General features: G+C 53.7%; 7 protein-coding genes across 7 annotated transcripts, besides 3 other annotated features; 4 read left to right on the forward strand and 3 right to left on the reverse strand.

Moving 5' to 3' along the window:
- Nucleotides 1-9: part of a sequence feature that runs on past the window's edge.
- Nucleotides 10-87: 78 nt separating this feature from the next.
- Nucleotides 88-135: a sequence feature.
- Nucleotides 136-680: 545 nt separating this feature from the next.
- Nucleotides 681-3,004, reverse strand: PODANS_7_4660 (uncharacterized protein; the record flags this gene model as incomplete). The annotated part of the gene is made up of 4 exons (XM_001907505.1): nt 681-1,072; nt 1,141-1,404; nt 1,468-1,856; nt 1,923-3,004. The coding sequence occupies 4 exons, from the start codon at nt 3,002-3,004 to the stop codon at nt 681-683; spliced, it is 2,127 nt and encodes a 708-aa protein (XP_001907540.1).
- A 625-nt stretch (nt 3,005-3,629) lies between these two features.
- Nucleotides 3,630-3,714, reverse strand: a tRNA (tRNA-Asp).
- A 495-nt stretch (nt 3,715-4,209) lies between these two features.
- PODANS_7_4650 (uncharacterized protein) lies at nt 4,210-5,412 on the forward strand (the record flags this gene model as incomplete). Its single annotated transcript, XM_001907506.1, has 1 exon — nt 4,210-5,412. One exon carries the CDS (start codon nt 4,210-4,212, stop codon nt 5,410-5,412), a length of 1,203 nt encoding a protein of 400 aa, XP_001907541.1.
- A 141-nt stretch (nt 5,413-5,553) lies between these two features.
- Nucleotides 5,554-6,625, reverse strand: PODANS_7_4640 (uncharacterized protein; the record flags this gene model as incomplete). The annotated part of the gene is made up of 2 exons (XM_001907507.1): nt 5,554-5,949; nt 6,017-6,625. The coding sequence occupies 2 exons, from the start codon at nt 6,623-6,625 to the stop codon at nt 5,554-5,556; spliced, it is 1,005 nt and encodes a 334-aa protein (XP_001907542.1).
- A 1,582-nt stretch (nt 6,626-8,207) lies between these two features.
- PODANS_7_4630 (uncharacterized protein) lies at nt 8,208-10,511 on the forward strand (the record flags this gene model as incomplete). Its single annotated transcript, XM_001907508.1, has 3 exons — nt 8,208-8,849; nt 9,020-9,640; nt 9,963-10,511. Coding segments are annotated over 3 exons (1,812 nt in total), but the record flags the coding sequence as incomplete, so codon positions are not given.
- Nucleotides 10,512-11,063: 552 nt separating this feature from the next.
- On the forward strand, nt 11,064-13,046 carry PODANS_7_4620 (uncharacterized protein; the record flags this gene model as incomplete). Its single annotated transcript, XM_001907509.1, has 2 exons — nt 11,064-11,484; nt 11,548-13,046. The coding sequence occupies 2 exons, from the start codon at nt 11,064-11,066 to the stop codon at nt 13,044-13,046; spliced, it is 1,920 nt and encodes a 639-aa protein (XP_001907544.1).
- A 429-nt stretch (nt 13,047-13,475) lies between these two features.
- Nucleotides 13,476-13,874, forward strand: PODANS_7_4610 (uncharacterized protein; the record flags this gene model as incomplete). Its single annotated transcript, XM_001907510.1, has 2 exons — nt 13,476-13,674; nt 13,747-13,874. 2 exons carry the CDS (start codon nt 13,476-13,478, stop codon nt 13,872-13,874), a joined length of 327 nt encoding a protein of 108 aa, XP_001907545.1.
- Nucleotides 13,875-14,322: 448 nt separating this feature from the next.
- Nucleotides 14,323-17,784, reverse strand: PODANS_7_4600 (uncharacterized protein; the record flags this gene model as incomplete). The annotated part of the gene is made up of 3 exons (XM_001907511.1): nt 14,323-16,997; nt 17,086-17,353; nt 17,425-17,784. 3 exons carry the CDS (start codon nt 17,782-17,784, stop codon nt 14,323-14,325), a joined length of 3,303 nt encoding a protein of 1,100 aa, XP_001907546.1.
- Between the last annotated feature and the right edge of the window lie 2,567 nt (nt 17,785-20,351).

Here is a 20,351-nt window from a genome sequence, read left to right on the forward strand (position 1 = left end):
GTAGACACCCTTTTTCATGTTAGCAAGTGTGTTCTAACGTAAGCTATCTACCTACGGTAGCCAAGGTGCTTGTAATATCATTCTTACCTCGAAAAAGGCCATCATGGCAGCGAGGGAGGTGAAACTGAACCACATGATGTTTGGTTTGCAAGTATGAAACGCAGGTTCTCGGAAATTGGTGATGTCTAATGTGAAATAAGAGTCTACCAAAGGGAGAGAGGGCAAATATACGCTGACCAAGAGAGACGTGGGCCGGCCGTAAGAGTTCCGGGAGCCAGCGTGACCAAAATGACTGTTGCTCTTATATTCACTTCAAGCGCTTAGAAAGGCAGAGTCTTGGATACCTTATGCTATCTAATGTTCTCAATAGATTGTCTGCTCTAACACATACCTATTAGATTAAAATGTTTCAGATGGCGGGACTGAAAAGTGATGCCCCTACCGCATGCAATCTGCATCCCAACACAAGCCTGTAGAACTATAGTGGCTTGCCAGTTCATGAGGTCTCAACCATTGAACCCCTGAACCGGGTGATACGGACCGACATACATAGGTAAGCACACTCAATAGTTGACTTTTCAAACGAAATCAATTTCCAAGACCAAACTACTTATCAACTACCCAACTACAACGTGCCATCACAACACGACATTACATTCCGGAAATCTCACTCGGCACATTCATCTGCCCACCATGTTCGCATCCCCCTTCTGACCCAGCAGCTGAAGTGCGGCAGTCCGCTTCTGAGCAAGCATTAGCAACCTGTCCGCCTTCACAACTCCATTGTTATCCCTTCCGCTCAGCATCAACGCAGTCTTGCACAAGTTCTTGATCTCTCTGCCGTTCATTTTCAGCTCGCACAGACGGTCCAGGTCGCTTTCGCCAACCACAAACTTCTCAGCTCCAAAGTGTTTGAAGAAGTTGAGCCAAACCTGCCGGCGCTGCGTGGAGTCGAGGTCGTAGTAAGGCAAGAACAAGTCGACGCGGGACCGGAAGGCGTGGTCGATGGCAGAGAAGCGGTTGGTGGTCAAGAACAGGATGCCTTGATAGTATTCGAGCTTGGTGAGGAAGACTGTGGTTTACACCGTTAGCAAGCCGCCACTTGGAACCACGATGAAGAGGCTGATGTAGAACACTTACTGGACACCAACTCATTACGAATTAAGCCTTCATCGCTTCGAGCACCCAGGAAGACGTCTGCCTCATCAAGAAGAAGCATGGCATTCCAAAGTCGGCACAGATTGAGAGCGTGATCAAGAGCTGCTTCGACCTCGGAAGGAGTGGTGCTCAAGACACCGGCCGAAACCAGATACAATGGGACCCGGGCTCGCTCAGCAACAGCTTCGGCAGTAAATGTCTTGCCCACACCGGGGGGGCCGAACATGAGAATGGTAATCCCACGCCCTGTGATGGCACGGTTAGTCTATGTTGTTGATCAAATGGTTCCCTCAAAAAGCAGATGCGTACCTTTGTCAGCCACAAAGTCGTCGCACTCCTGGGTGCTCGCCTTCTTGCTCGCCACGAACTCCCAGGCAAGCTGCTTCTCACCTCCCTTGGACACCAAGTTGTCAAAGGCGCTGTCGTTCCAGTCAATATCCCGCAAGTTTTCAATGCAGTAACGCCCCCAGTCCTTTGCTTTGATGTCGAATCCGATAAGCCAGGGGGTGGTCAGTAGAAGATGCTCGTCGGACAACTCCGGAAGGCTGGAGTCGTCGACCCGGTCCGAAGTCTGAAGGTTGACGGTGGTAGCGGCCATCTCGTCCTTGGATCCTGATGATTCCTCCTCTACAGGTGATTCTTTCGCCACTTCCTCTTCGTTCTCCAACGAAGCGAGCTCAGGGACAGGTTTGTTCTCGCTATGGTAGTAGGCATAAGGGTCAATGACAACTCTCCCAGACATCTGGTTGTGTCACAGTCAGTACAAGATCGTCCAATCAGTTAGAGAGTTGTCCCACAGGACGGGAACACATAAACTAAGCTGAACATCCTCCTCCTCCCCAACCTTGAAGGCGATCTTGTGTCCCTTGTACTGCTGATATCGGTAACCTCTCAGCCCCTCCCATCTCTTTCCTCTGGCCAGCATTCTGGCCTTGATCCCCTCTGGATTGGCCGCCATCGAGAGTGGGTACACGCTCAAGTTCCTAACCTTCTGTCTTCCCTTGAAGTGGTTGATGGTGACCCACGTCTCCTTCATCCCGGTCATCTGGCCATTCCAGTCAACGTACTCGCACATGACCCACATGTTGCTGCTGTCGGAGCTCAAGCTGTGCTTCCGGGAAACACGGCACAGCGTCTCGACGCCGAAGAATTTGGTGACGACCAGCTCACCGGGTGGGAAGATTTGCCACAGGTTCTCATGTCTGACGCGCCCAGTCCCGAGCGTCTCGTCAAGAGTGGTAATGGAGGACTCCAATAGTGGGTTTAGAAAGTCGATGAGGTTGTTGGAGGCTTTCTTCCTCGCGGTGACCTCATCCGCATCATCGCCGTCGCTCAGGAGTGCCTGGATGGACTCGTGAGTTTCATTGAGAATCTTCCAGCGGTGAACCAGCGGCTGGAAGGAGGCATTAAAAGTCCAGTTCTCGGCGGTGAGTGTGTCTGGGTCTTGATAATAGTTCTCGAGTGCTTTTGCGAGTACGTCACGCATGCTGGGGCAGTTGACGGTGATGCTGTTGGTGACGTGCTGATCAGAATCGGGATGGCGCTGGATGATGGGGATGTTGGAGACTTCCGCTTCGAGAGAGGACCGTTCCTCATCGACGTTGACATGTTTAGACAAGCGGCTGGGGCAACTACCGCAACAGCAATCGGTTTCGTAGAGCTTCTGCGCCACCACCGAGTTATCCGGCTCGGAAGGAGTCTCAGGAACAAGACCTTCGTCAGCACTAGAAGACAGAGAAGAGGGTTGGCTGACTTCGTTCTCAAACACCTGAACACCAGAGTCATCGACTATCTCGTCGGGTTCGGAACCACAAGGGGTTGCTGATCGAGTGCTCGGGGCCGACATGGCTACAGGAACGAGAGCTGAAACAACGTGATAGGTATGGAACAATGGTGAGATTTATACAAGAGGAATGGCTGTTGAAGGTCGTCAAGTCTGAAGTGTGGTTTTCCATTGAAGCTGACTTGAAAGTAGTTTCTGCTGGGCTACTTATATGCCATGAAGCTCTACTTCTGTGTAGGGTAGGCCTAGGCTTTCCATGATCCCAGCCTCCAATTTCTCATTGACAGCATCCTAAGCTATATGTCTGTCACTTCCAAAAAGGTGCATTGCAGGAGAACGAATCGATAAGCGCCAAGGGACTGTGTTGCCTAGAACTGCCTGGATGGAAACCAACAACGTATGAGATGCTGGATCACCACCCAACCCCATCATCTAAAACTCACAAGATCAGATACCTCTCGTGAATCTCACTCCTACAGTCGCCTGCTGCTGTGCACGCCAATCTTCTTCTTGCCTGGTGAGGCTTGTCTTGGATGTGTTGTTATGATATTGGATGACAACCAGGCTACCAGACCCACCAGACCAAAGCTACTACCTATTTGGGTACTTCAACATGAAAGAAAAAAAGGCACTGGGGTTGTCCAGACTCGAAGCCATCAGCACTTGATAGATAGGGGCAAAAATGATACTCTCCCGCCGGGAATTGAACCCGGGTCTCGAGCGAAGTCGGTGTTAATGACAAGCTCACATACTGACCACTATACTACGGAAGATATACAAGGGTTATCCCCTGTCGTAGTGATTGGTTCATGAATGATTTGCTAGACTGTGAGTATATATTGGAGTCAATGCATACACCAACATCATGGGGAATTCGAGCCCCGAAATCTTTGGCTCGGCTTGATTTGCTTGTCGTGCTTCTCAGGTTGACTTCGAAAATACAAGCAATAACTGAAAAAGGAATTTGACGCTTGCGGAGTACCTTCAATAAAGAGCAACAAAGGACGCTCCTCGCAAGAGACAGGTGGAGGAACAATGGCGATGTTTACCTTAGTTGCTCCTTTGTATTGACACCTCGAGTAATACCAGGTATTCGAGCGTGCCCTGGCAGGTAAGTTCCTCGCTACGAAATGGCTTTGTCCATTTAAAAACCTCGTTGCGCCGTAGCAGTGATCGGCCTTCCATGGGTCTCGAGGTGCTGGAGGAGAATACAATACGGGTTGATATGGAGGGAGGTTATCACCCAGAATACTATCACAGCATCAGTCATGTCGTACGGTCATATCTTCAAGGATACAACGGGGCAGTACCTCTTCATCCGCGAGCTTGGAACGGGCGTCTCCTGTCGAGCTCAATTAGTCCGTCACTTGCCGACAGGCGAATATCGAGTCCGCAAAGTCCTCCATCGACGTGTGCCGATTGGCGAAGATCTCCCTCGCAACATCAGATACACGGTAGACGCAGATATCCAAGCCATTATCCAATTCAACAACGAGACTGCCATCGTTGATCTTCTCCAAAAGAGCGGCGAGCGAGACCAACTCAAAATCGCCGCGCTCTATTCACACTCAACCCATGTCGACGAAAAGAAAAAAAAGTACTCGCGAGTGTCGTACTGGTCTCTCTCCAACGGTGGCGACCTCGATTCCTTCCTTGTGGACTATCAGCACCACATTCCGCGACCTTTCATTCTTCAGTTTCTTAGCCAGATACTCACCACCCTCCAGCACATGTACAACGCCTGTCACGACCGTCTCGGCCCCATGGTTCACAACGACTTTCACGCAGGTAACATCCTTCTTCACTATCCCAGCGATGCTCGAAGCCCCATCCCCGAATTCCACCTCATCGACTTCGGCCTTGCAACCCCGTTATCTCCGGCATCCATTGCCGATGAAAATGACTTCCTGCTTCCGGAACCTGGCAACCCACCTGTCTGGGATATTCCTCGCCTGTTGAGAGTTGTTGACAAGCTACTTGTCACTTGGCCCGAAGAGTACCGAGTTTTCCTTCACTCGGGAGGAGATCCGATAGGTACTGCCTACAGGCTGCTCTTGGACCTGGACCGTCGGTTCCAGTATATACTACAAGAGCACCGAAGATATGTCTACGAGACGAAGGACTTTTCGCAACGACTAACCCTCCCCGACCTGCGACCTGTCATCGAGTATGTCAACAACTGTCGAGCGACTCTAGACCCCGACGGGGTAGAGACAAGAGACCATCCTCTCTGCAGCCAAGCATACATGAGAATATCTGATGCCAAGCTCGCGGTACCACAGACCTACAGCGAATTGGAGACAATCGCCCATACCAGAGACTTGCCTGGACCATGGCACATTGGTTATCTTGACCCAGAGCGAAACTATCAAGTGCTTGATCTTCTGGCTGTCGGCAACAAAGACACTTTCCACCGTCCAAATGAAGACAACGAGAACAGTGACACTGACTCAGCGTGGGGAGATGAGTAGAATGTGGGCGAACAAGGGGCAGAGGGCAAAAGAGAAGGTGGCACTTTGGTGTGCAAGAGTCTGGTGGTATTTCCTCTCATGATTGCTATTCAAGGCCTGCTGAAAGACACATCCAAAAGATAGGCACTGGGGAAGAGGGACTCAGCGACCTGGCCTCTTGGGCCGGCCGAAGGCTTTCTTTACCTCGACCTTCGGGTGCAGCTCTTCCAACACGGTGGCCTCGCTAAGTTCGTCAACTTCCTCGACTTCGAACCTCTTCACGGGCTTCAAATCAGCCTCTTTCTCAGCAGCAGCCAACACAGCCCGCTTCATCAGCGGATACATCATTCGGAATTTGATGGCTTTCGTGCCTGGAGAGGCCGGGCATGTGTAGAAGAACAGCAGAGGACTGCTCTCTTCTCCGTTGTGGGTATGAATAAACCTGTAAAAGGTGAACCTGGGTTCAGTAGACGAGATTACTTGCAGCAATTCCGAAATCGAAGAGGGGTTCGAGTTTTCGGGGACAAGTTCGACGGACTCGGTCTGGGGGTTAATTTTCTGTGGAATGGGCATCTAAGTCAGCCTGGGAACCTAACAGCCAATGGTACAAACAGAACACACTGACCAGCATAACCAATGATGGCCCGTTCCCGCTTCCCAGTTCCCTCAGCGCATCCAGCGCGTTTTCGGCGATAGGCGTAGCCAGATTTTGACTGAGATGAATCTCGCGAGTGCCCGTGCCTTGACCGGCTTCCTGCTCTGCCTTCCGGACAGCGCCCAGACTCCTCTCCTCTTCCGTCAGAGGAGCCTCGACGGCCGAGTGGGCGTCATGTTTATCGAAGCCAGCCGGGGTGAGCTCGTCGGGTGAGGTCGCGAAAAAGGTTTCCCGAAAATGCTCCGTACCCAGCTCCCGAACCAGAGTGCGCTCCGTCGAGGCGAACAACATCTTTTGGCGAACGGGAGCGGTGTCTGGAACATAGGTAACCCCCACCAGAGCCGGGCTGGAGGGATAGCGACGAAGGATCACGTAGAGAGCTTCATTGAGTTTTACGTGGGGCTTGAGGAGAGAATTGACATTGTCGGCGAAGGCGGCGCCAGGGGACGAGGTCAGGAGCTGAAGCGGCTGGAGCTTCTCGGACGCGATGGTGACGAGCAGGCCGAAGTGGGATTCGGAGGCGAGAAATTCGCTAAACTGGGAGACCAGCTCCTGTGAAGCTGAGATGCCGGACTGCATTGCAAGCTAATAAAACACCCAACAGAGCGGCGGGATGGTGATGGGCAGGCAAAGTGTGTGATGTTTCGAGATCGGGAATCCAGGAGCTGTTGCTACTTGCTAGGTAGCACCACCACAGTGGAGAAGTGGGGGGACCAGGGGCCTGTTCCCCAAAAGCAAGGTCCAGGCTCTGCGGCTTGGCAACGTCTTCAGCCAACAGTCAACATCCAACAAGCAACATCGCAGCACCAAAACATGGCACCTGGCGCCTGTGCAGTACACTATCGTGACTACACTATCTCGAAGTGACAGCGGCATGGCATCCTGGACCAGGAACGAATCTCCACGGATCTGATGCCAATGGCTCTGGCCTTCTCCCACCCGCGGGGCATCTGGCCATATCTGCTGATTCTCAGCGTCGCCCTCCCCCCAGTCTGCAGAGATCAATTCCCCGATTGGGGGCACTGCCGTGTCTGCCGTGGTGTCTCTGAGGTCTGCCCTGGTCTAGACCCTTCTGGAAGCAAAGCAGCCGCATGCTGCGAGAGAACATGCAGGCCCCTTCTCCCTCCTTCCTCCTCTCCTTGTTTCTCTTTCGACTTCAGCCATGGAATCTGTGTCTGTTTCTCGTGGTCGAGATAACCACGCTGCCTTGTTTGACACTTGGGGCCTTTGCTGTCTGTTATTTTCGATTCGTGTAGACCAGTGACAATTAAAGCATGATTCATTTTTTTTTTACTAGCTCGCCGGGTGCCCATCTGTTTGACTGACCATGGTGACAGGCATCTGTCTAGATATTCAGCAGGCGAAGAACATCTCGAATAGGGACCGACAGCTCAGCACACGATTGACGGGATCTGCTCCGAAGCATTTGCACCCACCATCTTACCCAGCCTCCCGTCTTCATACTGTCTGACCAACCATAGCAGGCCGGGAGATACTCCGTAGCGTCGTGAATGGATCAAGCAGCCCTGTCTCTACACTGTACAGTACAATACACACCCGTCCAGTTGGAATCATCTAGGCCCTACACCGGTCTCCTGTCCCCATCCACCCCCCTACCGTCTCCCAAGAACCAAGTTGAACGGCACCGTTGAGCGCTGAAGGCGCCTGTCTGTCCCTGACAGCCCGGGCACGTGGAGCCGATACTTCAGATATCCTGGCTCCATCGTTCGTCTCCCGACCTTGAATTTGCACCTCCATCCCGCGCCAGACATTTTGGTCAAGAGGCTTGCCGTCAAAGCCATTTTCATGGCAACGCCGCCGTCCCATCGGCCTTTGAGGGCCCTTCTTCCCGCGGACACGGAGGGAGCCGGGGGTGAGCGCGGAGCCTTGTCTTCGGCTTCGTCAAGTCTCGGACCCCGACCAACATCGGTCGAGCTAGCACCTCGGCGGCGGACCGCAAGAGCCGCATGTATCGAATGTCGCAAGCGGAAAACAAAGGCAAGGAACCGTCGCCATGAAAGAGGGCTGTTTTGGTGCGAGTGCTCGCTAACCTGTGCCTGATGGGTCCCAGTGTACTGCTGAGCGACCCCGTTGTAACGAGTGTACTCGCCGCAACTCTGACTGCGAATATGACGCGGGCGGCGATGAAACTCCCGGAAAGGCTCTGAAGCGACGTTTTGTTGACCTGGAGGACAAGGTGAACATTTACGAGCAGGTCTATGCCATCCTCAGGTCTCGTCCACAGCATGAGGCCAACTCGGTCTTCAAGCGAATCCGAACCGGTGACGACCCGCAGAGCATCCTTCGGCATGTCGAGCACGGCGATCTTCTTCTCCAGCTCAGAGTGGTCCCGGAATCCCGATACCGATACGAATTCCCCTTCATGTCCCCGCTCCCCGCCCGGCTGCAGACCGAGGACAACCCCTATTTAGGATCGCTCATATACGAGTGGGAGGTTGAGCGCCCTAGATCCCCCGTCAGGTCGCCGAAACGAAGAGGCAAGCAGCTGGAAACCGACCGGTCAGCAAGTAAAGAGTCTACCACGCCGGGCCCCGGTCCCTATGTGAAGCCGTTTCATGCCGCCGAAGTGCATGACCCTCTTATCGACTCGGCCGAGCCGTCAAAATGGACCGACGTCACGACGGATAATACTCTCCTTCGAAGTCTCTTGAGGTCCTATTTCCTACACGAGTACCAGTGGTTCTCGGCATTTCAGAAAGAATACTTTCTCTCCGATATGATTGCAGATCGACGTCAATTTTGCTCCCCCTTGTTGGTCAATGCCGTTCTTGCCCTTGCTTGCGTAAGTTGACCGGAACGCGTCCATCATTCGAGGTCATACACACAGTTGACACAAGCATCCGACCGCAGCACAGCTACCGTGAATTAACGGACCGGGCCGAGTTCTGGAACCCTCGAACACTTGGCTATGGCTTCCTGACCGAGGCCAAAAGACATTGGGAGTTGGAGCAGGCGGGGGGCCGAGGCAAGCTCACAACGATTCAAGCTGCCATCATCCTCAACATTGTGTATAACTTGAATGCCATGGTCAAGCTTGGGTGGCAATACACGCTCCAGGCGATTGATATGGCACACAAGATGAAGCTGTTCAAGAAGCCTGAGAACTGGGAAACGTTGAATACCAGGTTAAGGGCTGGCCGAGATTTCACGGCATGGAGCCTATTTGGCTGGCAAAGGTACGCGGTCTCGATCCAACTTGTTTTAAAGGGCACTCAGTCAGCGCAGGTGCTGATACATGGTCACTTTAGCCACTGTACCTACACTTTGTTTGAGAAGCCACTCGTAAACGACCCCCCGGAGGTGCCGCTGCCTACCATCACAGCTGACCCAAGTTGGTATGGCGAGGTGTGGCTCAAGTACCCCCTCGAAAGTATCCTGTATCCGAGCCATTTTGCAGAATTTTACAAGGCCAACACAGAGTTTCGGGTGATATTGAACGACATTTCCAAAACGTTGCACGGGGAGGCAGGGCAGAGTCGATCACCACCAGCCGAATCCAAGATTGCTGCGCTTTACTGGAGATTGCAAGCATGGTATGCTGCGCTGCCCGAATCACTTTCGCCTAGGACGATTGTGTTTACTGCGCAGATGAAGCTTCAGTAAGAGTCCCTGTGCTCCGACTCGGTCATCTGAGAGATTATGGATAACTAACGTACTTGCCCGTGCCAGCATGCATTACCACCATGCCATTGTTACCATGATACAAAGCCTCATGACCGGCGTATCAGATATTACGAGCTCAGCTCCGGCTGCGTCTCCGGCGTCAGTGGCGTTTCCAGCACCGTCACAAAACGTCCTCGCTATTTCTTCTCTTTTGAACAGTGACCCGCCATCAGAACCAACAGGGCCACCACTTCCACCCCTCCAGGCCACATTCTCGTTGCACCGAACACAGTACGAAACGCTGCTCAGGCTGTACTACCTTCGCCACGGATTCGAAGCTCTGGACGTCTTCATCATGGTGTCACTCATGACACTCGCGTTTATCACAACCAAAGAGCTCGAAGACACCCGTCTCTCCTCGGCCCAGCCGCCTTCCGAAGAACAAAAAGCACACATTGATTCCCTACGAGCCACCCTTGTCCTGTGCACCAGAGGGCTGTACGACCAAGGGAAGAGTTACTATCTGTCCCAGACCATCTTTCGTCTAGTACGAAGTGGGATGCATGTTGACGAGAAGGAGCTGCTCCGCGAATATGCCTCTCTACCTGACGAGGAAGACAGCGCGGATGCGAAGATGAGAGAAGAACTGGCCCAAAGGTTGTGGCCGCATCCCCACCCCCAGGCGCAGAACGACGGGCAGGAAGGCGTCGAGACGGAACATGCATCCGGGCCAGCGGCTCAGGAACAAGAGGGATGGAAAGTGCTGGATGTATTATTGAAGAAATATGGAGAGGTCAGGATGGAAGCTCCGGAGAGCGGCGACTCGGAAGATCAGGGGTAGGTGCCTAGGTAGGTAGGTAGGTACCTAGGTAACATGGCCAGGTTACAACAAAATGGGTATTTAGGAAAATAACAAGACTCTGCTTACAAAGAGGCTTTAATGAGGCTGTTCAGAGATGATGTGCGTCGCCAGATATTGTTATCGCCAGTACGGAGTACCATCCGTGAGGGGCACTCTGGTGCCTGGAAATGGTCATTTCCCGTGCACAGCGCCATTGGCTCGTTCAATCTCAAAACCGGGGTCATGGAACTTGTGTTCGTTGGGCCCTCACAACTGCCAATCACAGAGGGGCTTTGGGAATAGCTCCCCGTTCTGGTATTCTCTTGGCTCGAAACGGGCACCACCCAGCTGGGTAAGGGTCCAGGACGGTGACTCCCTGTCCCGTGTTCGTGGGTTTTGTTTTGTCAGGCACCGCTTCATCCACATCTTGTGTTGGTTCACCTCACAGTCGTTCTTTTTTTGGAGGATTTGTCACTCTTTTGTCTTCGATCTCGGGCCTCTCAACATGTCAAGATAGCGTTGGACTCTTCAGGATATACTACAGCGCACATCATGGTGCCGACTTACACTCGTTTATCGACACTCGCTGTCTCACTTCTGGCAGTCAGCGCAACGACGACCGCGCATGTGCTTCTCCCATTTGCACAGCACCACGAGCGCGGCCACCAGCTCTCTGCCCGCAACGATGGCACAACTCAGCTCTCGCTCGTCACAGAGACGTATGCTTACGCCGTGGAGGCTGAAGTTGGGACGCCTGCCCAAAATATGAAGATGCTGGTGTCGCCCAATACCGGGCATTCTTGGGTCATCAGCAGTTCATCGTCAAACTGCCTGGACTACACTCGGTATAGGTACTGCACTCAGTACAACGATAGGTATCCCTACGATCCAACAGAATGGGGCGATCCGGTGGGAACGCCCTGCACCGAGGGAAAAGTCGTTACACGGCCAGGGCAGTGCTTATGGGGAACCTGTACGTCGCCCTCTCTTTTAGGTTGAGGTTTTCCATCCCACATCGTAGCTGACATGATGGCAGACAACTCGAGCCTTTCATCTACCTATTTGACAGCCAACCAGCGATACATGAACTTCGAGGCGAGTACAGCCGAAGGCAGCGTCTCCGGAACCAACATGACGGATCATCTCAAGATTGGCGGCCTGACAGTGGAGGACTACCCAATGGGCCTGATTACCTCTTCTAGCGCCCATGTTGGTGTACTCGGGCTCGGCTTCAACAGCTCCGGCTACTTGTACTCGTCGTATTCGTCGTCGTCGTCTTACACAACGCAAATGTACACCAACTTCATCGACCGACTCGTCCAGGGAGGCAAGAGCAAATCTCAAGCCTACAGCATGTGGCTCGACGATGCCGAGGGAAAGTCGGGCGGGCTGTTGTTCGGTGCTGTGGATAGGTCGAGATATACGGGCGACCTCGTGCGCCTGTCCGGGTCGAACGATTACCTTTCCGTGGCCGGCAACATGGTTGGAAACGTGTTTGGCACCGTGATCAACACCATCAACGGAACCAAGGGTGGCAAAGAACTGCCGGCTCTGCGCACACATGACTTCCCACTCGACGTCTCGATCAGCCCAAGCAATATTTACTCGTTCCTCCCCAGTGGGATGGCGGATCAGATGGCCGAAGCAGTGGGGGCGACCTGGAACACCACCCTTGGAGGCTTTGTGATACCCTGTGACGCCTCCCTATCCAACGCAGTTCAGTACCAGATCGAGGTTGGGGGACCAGGTGGCCCGGTTCTCCACGTCGAGACGAGCGATCTTATCGTCCAACCAAGCGTTTACGCCGGCCGCACCAGCAGCTCTGCGAGAGGCCTTGAGCCCGCAAAGCTCATGGGCGCAAGCAACCTCTGCTTCTTTGGCATTCAGAAACGAACCAACAGCTACAGCTCGTCGTCTCGTCTGGGCACATATGCCAATATCGGCAGTTCCCTTTTGCGGCGCAGTTATCTTGTTTTCGACCTCAGCAACCATGAAATTGCCATCGCGCGGGCCAAGTTTGCCTCGAATGGAAACAAGCCCTCTCCAGACATTGTGCCGTTCAGTCGGTTCGGAGCCAGGGTGCCCGGTGCCAAACAACTCCCAGTTACTTGCTCGAGCAGCGGTTGCAAGGACAACTTGGACGGTGGGAATTTCGATGATGGGGACTCAAACGACCGCGGATCCGGCTCGGGCTCGTGGTCTGGCTATTACCCCGGGAGTTCAGCGGCCGCTGAACGTCTACACTGGCGAAATGTGGCTCTTGGGTTGGGTATAGCCGGCGGTATCCTCTGCATCGTTGCCGTTGTTGCGGCCGTCGTGGTGTGCAGGCGAATTAGGCGTGCGGAGAAGAATTCGGACAAGGAAGGAGAGGCAAGCGATGCGAACTCTGGCGACGTGGCCGTGGGTGTTGCGCAAGCTGCGCCCATCAACAGGAGATCGTCGCCGCCGGTTGTCCCGATGCCTGTGATTGAGGAGAAGCAGGAAGCGTCAGGTTCGACAGAGCAGCCAGCAAAAGGCAAAGACAGTACCAGTTGATAGCCTTGATTCTTAATGATGATACCCCTTTTGCGTACTAGCCCATCTGCCTGTCATGCGCCCACGGAACGATCCGTGTTGCAACGTCATTGCTGATTACGTCTGTTCATCCCATTCATTGTTGCTCAAGTGTGGCTTGCCTGCCCGTCAGGGTCCAATACTGACGTCATCTGTCCAAGTTCATCAGCACCACCCACGTCAACGCCCGTTTTTTGTCTTGCCCACGACGGCGGGTTGAACAGCCCCGTTGCAGGTCTCTCTATAAAGACCAACCGGTTCGTTTTGTCTGGAACCATTGTCCAAGACTTTCTCCAACAGATAAACACCAGCCACATCCAGCTCGCAACTTACACGCGGTCCATCCCCTCAACACCATAACTGACTATCACCAACCAAATACTACAACAACCTACCTAAACAACCGCAAAAATGGCCATCACCAACGCCATCACCGACCTCATCTCCTCCTTCCTCGAGCTCTTCTCCTCCCTCTTCCACACCGTCTTCGCCATCACCAACTCGTTTGTCTCCGGCATCCTCAGCCTCTTCAACGGCTTCTTCATCTTCATCGGCGACATCTTCAAGGGTGTGTTTGACGTCGTAGGCGGCGTGGGCAGGTTCCTTGCCGGTAAGTCTCCTTTCCTGTCTTTTCCTCCCGCGCCCATCTGCCCGGTAAGAAAGCTGACGATTTCCTACGCAGGCAACATTGTCATCCTGGGTATCATCGCTGCTGCTGGGTATGCATATGTCCGCTTTGCTGGTCAGCAGACGGGCCGGTCGGGGCGACCCGTTGCGAATGGTGTCGGAAAGGGGTTGAAGACGCAGTAAAATGTTGGTAACTTCACAGGAATCTTGACGAGACAGGAAACGAAAGGGGGTTAATGGCAGGGCGGCTCCTTTGTTTTTGGTGATACCTCATGTACCAATATGATGCTTTTGAACATTAATACCACACATGTTGCATACGGCAAAGGGTAGCTGTATTGTTGCAATAAGATCATGAGGATGAAGTTGAAGGATTCTGATGAGCAAATATATATATACAGTATCATGCAAACAATAGAATCACTAACGAACACAAGCGGAGTATCACAAAGAAAGGGAAAACAAAAAGCACCCCATCTCCCATGCGCCACGCATCTCCTTACACCCACATATACGATCCGGGTGTGCCAAGTCCTGCCTGAACCCCCAGCTGCCAAAATGCACACAGTCAAAACCTATATCTCCTCCTCTTCTAACGCTCCTTCGCTATGCATGTCAAGTCATCAATCACTCAGTTCTCCAGCTGTGACTCCACCGCAGTCTCGTACTCTTCCTCACCCTTACCCTTCTGCACAATTACTGGATATTTGGCCATTCCATCGTCCTCCTTCTTCTTGTCCTTCTGGCTCTGCTCTTCCTCACCGCTCTCGCTGCTGCTCCCACTGCTGCTCTCACTTCCGCTGCTCTTCTTTCCCTTTTTCTTTCTCCTCTCCTTCTTCTTCCTCTTCTCTACCTCGCTATCGCCTTCATATGCCGCCTCCTCCTTCTCACTCTCTTCGTCCCTGTGAATCTTGGTGCTCCGGGCGCCACCAGCGTTGGCCTGGGCGTTATCCAGATCGACTCCGCCCTTCTCACCCATACCACCCTCACCAAGCTCACCGCCTTCCATAACCACACGAAGCTCCAGATCTTCATCCTTGGAGTAGACTCTGAGGCCGACCACGCAAATGGCATTCCACGGATCGGGCTCGTTCTCGTCCTCGGTTTCGTCCCGATACTTGCTGACGACGGCTTGACCAGCAGGGGGCGGGGCGGCCATGCGCGGCTTGCGCGTCATGTCGTCGCTGCTGTAAAGCGCTTCCCAGTCTTCGACCGGGGAGGCGCTCGACTCGCCATCTGAGGTCACGTACATGTTGGGCGGCTTCTTTTGCTGCACGGGAGGAGGTGGTGGGGAAGGGTTGGAAGTGGCCGGTGGCGGGGGAGGGGATCCAGTAGAAGTGGGAGACGAGGCCGCAGCTGCAGCCTTGTCTTCATCCTTGGGCTTGGCCTTGTCCGTATCAGGGGTGGCAGCATCGCTCTTGGGGGTGAGCTGTGGAGTGCCCGAAGACTCCGAGGTAGCTGCAGACGGTGTTTTGGCATCTTCATCCTTGGGCTGCTCGGGGTTGTCCTCACCCTTGACTTGATCCTTGTCCTTGGTCTTGTCTTCTGCTTTGTCGTCAGCCTTGTCTTTTGAAGTCTCGGTGGCCTCCTTCTTCTCGTCAGGCGTCGTCTCGGTCTCGTCCCCAGATAGTCCAGAAGCTTCGTGTTCCGTCTTCTCGAGAGAAGGAGTCTCAGAGGGAGTGGCGAGCGGGGTGTCTTCACCTTCTTCGTCGGAACTCTTGGCATCATCTACTACTACCGGCGTGCTGTCTTCTCTCTTGGGCTCCGTCTCGGCCTTGGCTGGATCCTCGGCCGCTTTGTCGGCTTCCTTCTTCTGTGTGTCCTGCCCCTTGGTCTTTAAGCCGGGGGTCTTGCCATCAGACTTTGCATCCTTGGACTCGTCTGTCTTGGGAACATCAGTAGCCCTGGCCTCGACAGGCTTTTCCTCCTTCGGGGCGATGTCGGTCTGAACGCCAGCATCCTTGGGCTTCAGCTCCTCTTCCGCGCGCTTCTTAGCCTCACGGGCAGCTTGCTTAGCCTCGAGCTTCTTGTTGTTCTTGCGGCCTTGCTTCTTGGTGATCTCCCGGTTAAGGTGACGCTTTTCCCAATTCTTGCGGCGCTCTTTGACACGAGCCTCGCTGGCCTTCTTCTGGTCTGCCTTCTTACGAAGCTTCTTGACAGCTTCCAGATGGGCAGCGGCTTTGCTGTGAGCCAGATCATAGGCATAGCCAACCTGGGCGAGCTTCTCATTCTCGACGCGCTTCTTGCACTCGCGCTTGACAACCTCCTCAATGCTCAAGGCCTCAGAATCTCGTTCGCCAACGACGCTGATGAACACGCTGTAGTTTCCAGGCAGCATGGACGGGAGTTCAATAGAGACAGAACGATCCATGAGATAGTTTCCATGGCTACGGACAATGTAGTCTTCCGGGTCTGGTCGGTCTTGCTCGTGCAGTCGGAACTGCAGTCGGAATGAGTACTGGCCATGAAGTCCCTTGAAGTAGCGGTTGTCGAGCTGGCTCAGAACAATGACAAGAGGAGACTCCTTTGTCAACTTGATGTGGAACTTTTCGTTGTACTGAGGCTTCCACGGCACCTCGACGCCGATCCATCTCTGACAGCAGCGCCAGTCTTTCTCGCGGAACAGACGGGTCCGGTCGAAATGCTGGTACTTGCGAAGCAGGTCCTCGTACGAGATCCAGAAGACGCTGTCGCTGCCGAAATGGTGGCCCAGTTCTTCCTGTACCTCGGTGGTCCACTCCTTGGAGCCATCAGACCACGCGCCTTCCCAGATACCCTTCTTGGTCTTACCCCAGGGGTTTCTGAGTTTAAGAAGGCGAGTGCCATTCTTGAGGGTGCGAGCTTCCATCACGACGTATGCGTGGCCTTCTGAGATGCCGTCACGATCGCCGTAGCCGCCGTCGAGAAGACCAGTGCTGCAGCCAAAAAGAAACTCCTCGTTGACTCGGCTGAGTTCGTTCTCCCAGAATCCGTCAAGATCCAAGATGTCAGATGCAAGAAGCTCGGTGGTGACACCTCCCGAGAGGTCTTCCAATCCCTCTCCGATCCAGCCACCAGCCAAGGAGGCGTAATCGCCGTGTGCTTTGGCATATGCCTTCTCGATGAGCGGCACCCAGGTTTCGTTCTGATCCTTGCATTGAGCAAAGAACAGGGCTTTTGAGCCTGTTTGATACGTCTGTCGGTAAACTCTTTCGACGTCCTCGCGGTCAATTTGCTGCAAGAGATCGCGCTGCATACTAGGAGAGTCCCAGCAAGGCGACTTGAGAAAGAGCTTGTCGTCGATGATAGAGTAGATCCACTCGCCATCTGATGGGGTTGTTAGTCAGACTGTAGGGCAGGCCGGACAATCAAGAGCAAAGAATTTTACCTCTGTAGAAGACAAAGCCGTAGATACCAATGCGGGTATCGTACTCGACGCAGATGCGCTTGATACCATCCTCCACATTGGCCAGTCCCGAGAAACTAGCCATCAACCAGCAGTCGCCAAGACTACCCTGCTTGACGTCGTTTCCGCTGAGATTGGCCATGAAGGTCGGCTTCTCGAAGATCTCGTGGACTCGCTTGACGGCCTTGGGAACAACGGAGCTGGGGTTGAGCATGGTCGACATGCTGAGGTCGTATTTGGTGCGCCCTAGGGTGTTGAGAGTATGCCCCTTTTCCATCTTGAGATCCCAGTCCTGATCAAAGATATCAGCATGTGCTATGGCAGATCTGAACAAGGAAGAACACCTACCAGATCCCACCCAGGATCCCGATATCGCATATTCACCCTTCGGCATTCTTGGATGATCTTCTGGACTTTCCGCCTACATTCAGAAGCAGCGCGTTCGTACCCAGCACTGAGAAGCTCGTTGGATCGCTCAGAAATCGACGGAGGGAGAACCGGGTCGAAGGGCAAGACTGCTACCGCCTTGTTGAACCGCTTGTCGCTGAAGCGTTTCCATATCCGGTTGATTCTCTGCTGAGGAGGCACCTTGCGTTTCTTCTTCTTCTTGTTGGCGTCGTTGGTAGTCGTGGTGGCAGGAACCGTTGCCTTGTGCTTGCGGTAGCTATAGTAGTCATCCGTCTCCGAGGAAGACGAGTAGCCATGCATGATGGACAGATATGTCGAGGGCGTCGACGGGAGAAACGAAGTGCAAGTCCTCGGCCTCTAAAGGGAGGAAACGTTGAGAGAATGTAGGAGGAGCTTGACAAGGCTCGGAGAGAACCTGTTGCAAGTCCAAGATAGGTAGGTCGTCAATATAACCAACACCGGCCCAGCCTGGGGGGTTTATAAGACGCAATTAATCTCTGCTTGATAACGAGGTATCCGTCAGCAAGAGGCACAAAAATATCCGATAAGCAATCTTTAAACAAAGACTGGCTGATAAAGAGCGGTGCGGCCTGTACCCCTGAGTGGTGGAAGGCCGGCCAGTGCGGTGGCGGCACCAGCCAAAAGGGGGCGTTCTAGATGCGATCGACACTCCGGTCCATGGCCGAGATGGGGGAAGCTGAAAGCCAAGGGTTCAATGGAACTCACTGTTGGGACAAAGGATGGGGAGACGGTCTCAAAGGCAAGTCTCCGATACCATGGTATTGTTGAGATTGTTCAGACGGAATTCGAGGCGGGCATCCTTCGAGAAGGTCGAGGAGAAGAAGGAATGGGATGAGAGCTCGGCGGTGTCCAGTATATACCCCTCGGACGCCCTCGACAAGTGAGCAGGCACACGGCAGCTTTGCGTCTGGCTGAAGCAGCGGACACATCCAGATCACGACAAGTCCCACAGGTACAAGACGAGCCAAGCAAGGGTCTACACCACCACGACCACTCACCGACGGAGCTGCTGTGGGTGAGTAGTGAGGTATCAAAGATGCCGCCATTCAGAAGCAGCACTGTGCCCCACCAGAGTGGCCAAGGGTGCCATGGGGTGACTCTGTATGATTTGCCTCTTGACAGGCATTGGTTGGCCATGGGGAAAAGTGCACTTCCTCCTCCGGGATTCAACAGTCAGGCGCCGCCCAGATGCGTTTCGAGAGGAACACGGAGGGGCGGGTGGGATGTCATGTCGGGTGGCCGACACTGCTGACTGAGGCGGGAATGGTGGCGTTGCCGACTTCCAGGTTGCCCTGCTTCATGAGCACTGCTGCTAGCCGGGCGTGCCGGGTTCTCGTGTTGTCGACATCCAACTGGACTCGGGATGGAATCGGTTCCTCGGAGGAAGTATGTGTGAAGGCAAAGACAGGACTCAACTGTGAGTGGAACCCCGAGTCGGAGCTTGGACACTCGAGTTCCAGTGGGATCGAAGTGGATCCTGGAATGGAACCTGGAGCTGCAGGGTGCACGTTCCCCGCCTGCCTGCCTGCTGCTTTGGTCGTCGCCCACCCCCACAGTTTGCAGGTTGGATTCCCCTCCAGGTTTGTACTACCTCATGGAGATGTTGAACAATGGAAAGTGACAAAGCTTGAGACGGGACACGAGGTTACCAACAGAGGGAGACAGCCAACAAGATGTTGATGAGTACATCGGTTCATTCTAGAACAATGAGGTGAGGCGTGTTGTTCTAAAGTTGCCACCGTGAAATCAATGGGGAATGCCAATCCAGGATTGCCCTGTTGCACCCCGCCTTCAGTGGAGCAGAGCCCCGGCATTTCGTGATCAACAACCGGCCTTGGGAGCGAGAAATCCATTTTCTGGCCTCCACGTTTCAAAACTCCATGTGGTCACAACCGATAAGAAGGTGCCGCCGCTGTCTAAGATGGCCTCCACGATGCCGCTGTGCTGACTCAAACCGTCAGAACAGCATGTACATGGAGATAGTTCAGGGTATGTCGACCTATCGCTTCTATTTTGGTGGGCGGGGCTTGTGTGCCGAAAGAGGGTGGGAAGAACCCCTTCTTGGGTCTCATGGGCTCTCAGATTTGTGTACGCTACAGTCAGTTGCCTTCAAAAGGCAGCATGACAGCCACTCCTCAAGGTCCCGTCTTTTGATTTAGGGGATCACGAGGCTCTAGGTAGTGTAGGCATCCCAAGCTCATCACCACATCACCTACTGCGCGTATCAGAAGTATCATCAACACGGCCCGGAATAGCATCGACTTATACAATTATCATTCTTAAGCTCCGAGCTTCGCACCGCCGATCGCCATGGAAGCGAGGTCTTTATGGCCGATCAAGGGTCCCTCCCGTGTGGGAGACCCTTGGATTCTCCCACACACACACTCCCGTGTGGACTGCGGTCCATATCCATCCAACCACTCAGCCTCATGCTCGATGCAGCAGCCCTGATTATCTGCAAGGCGGTACGAGGTGCATCGGGACGGACAAACTCGGCTTCCCGCCGTTTTGTTAGGTTCCCACGAAACCTGCTCAGGTTGTATGCCGATATCTCCATCCAACAGAAAGTAGTGCTGCCTGTACTCTTCCAGCTACTGTCACCTTGGTAACACCGCGATCCTTGTTAACTCGGGTGCAACAGAAGAGGGGACAGCCGGTCGAAGCCGTACAACATCTCACAGCTACCTTGGGTTGTCTCCAGTCTTTGCATCTTGGGCATCAGGCAGTCAAGAGAGTCACTCTGCATGACGGCCTGTGTTGCTTGAACAATCATACCTCGGGTACCTTATATTGATTCCAACTGGTTGACCTCTTCGCCGGTCAAGTAAACCACCGGCGTTCGCCAT

Source organism: Podospora anserina, chromosome 7 (genome assembly GCF_000226545.1).
Source record: "Podospora anserina S mat+ genomic DNA chromosome 7, supercontig 1".
Classification (NCBI taxonomy): Eukaryota; Fungi; Ascomycota; class Sordariomycetes; order Sordariales; family Podosporaceae; genus Podospora; species Podospora anserina.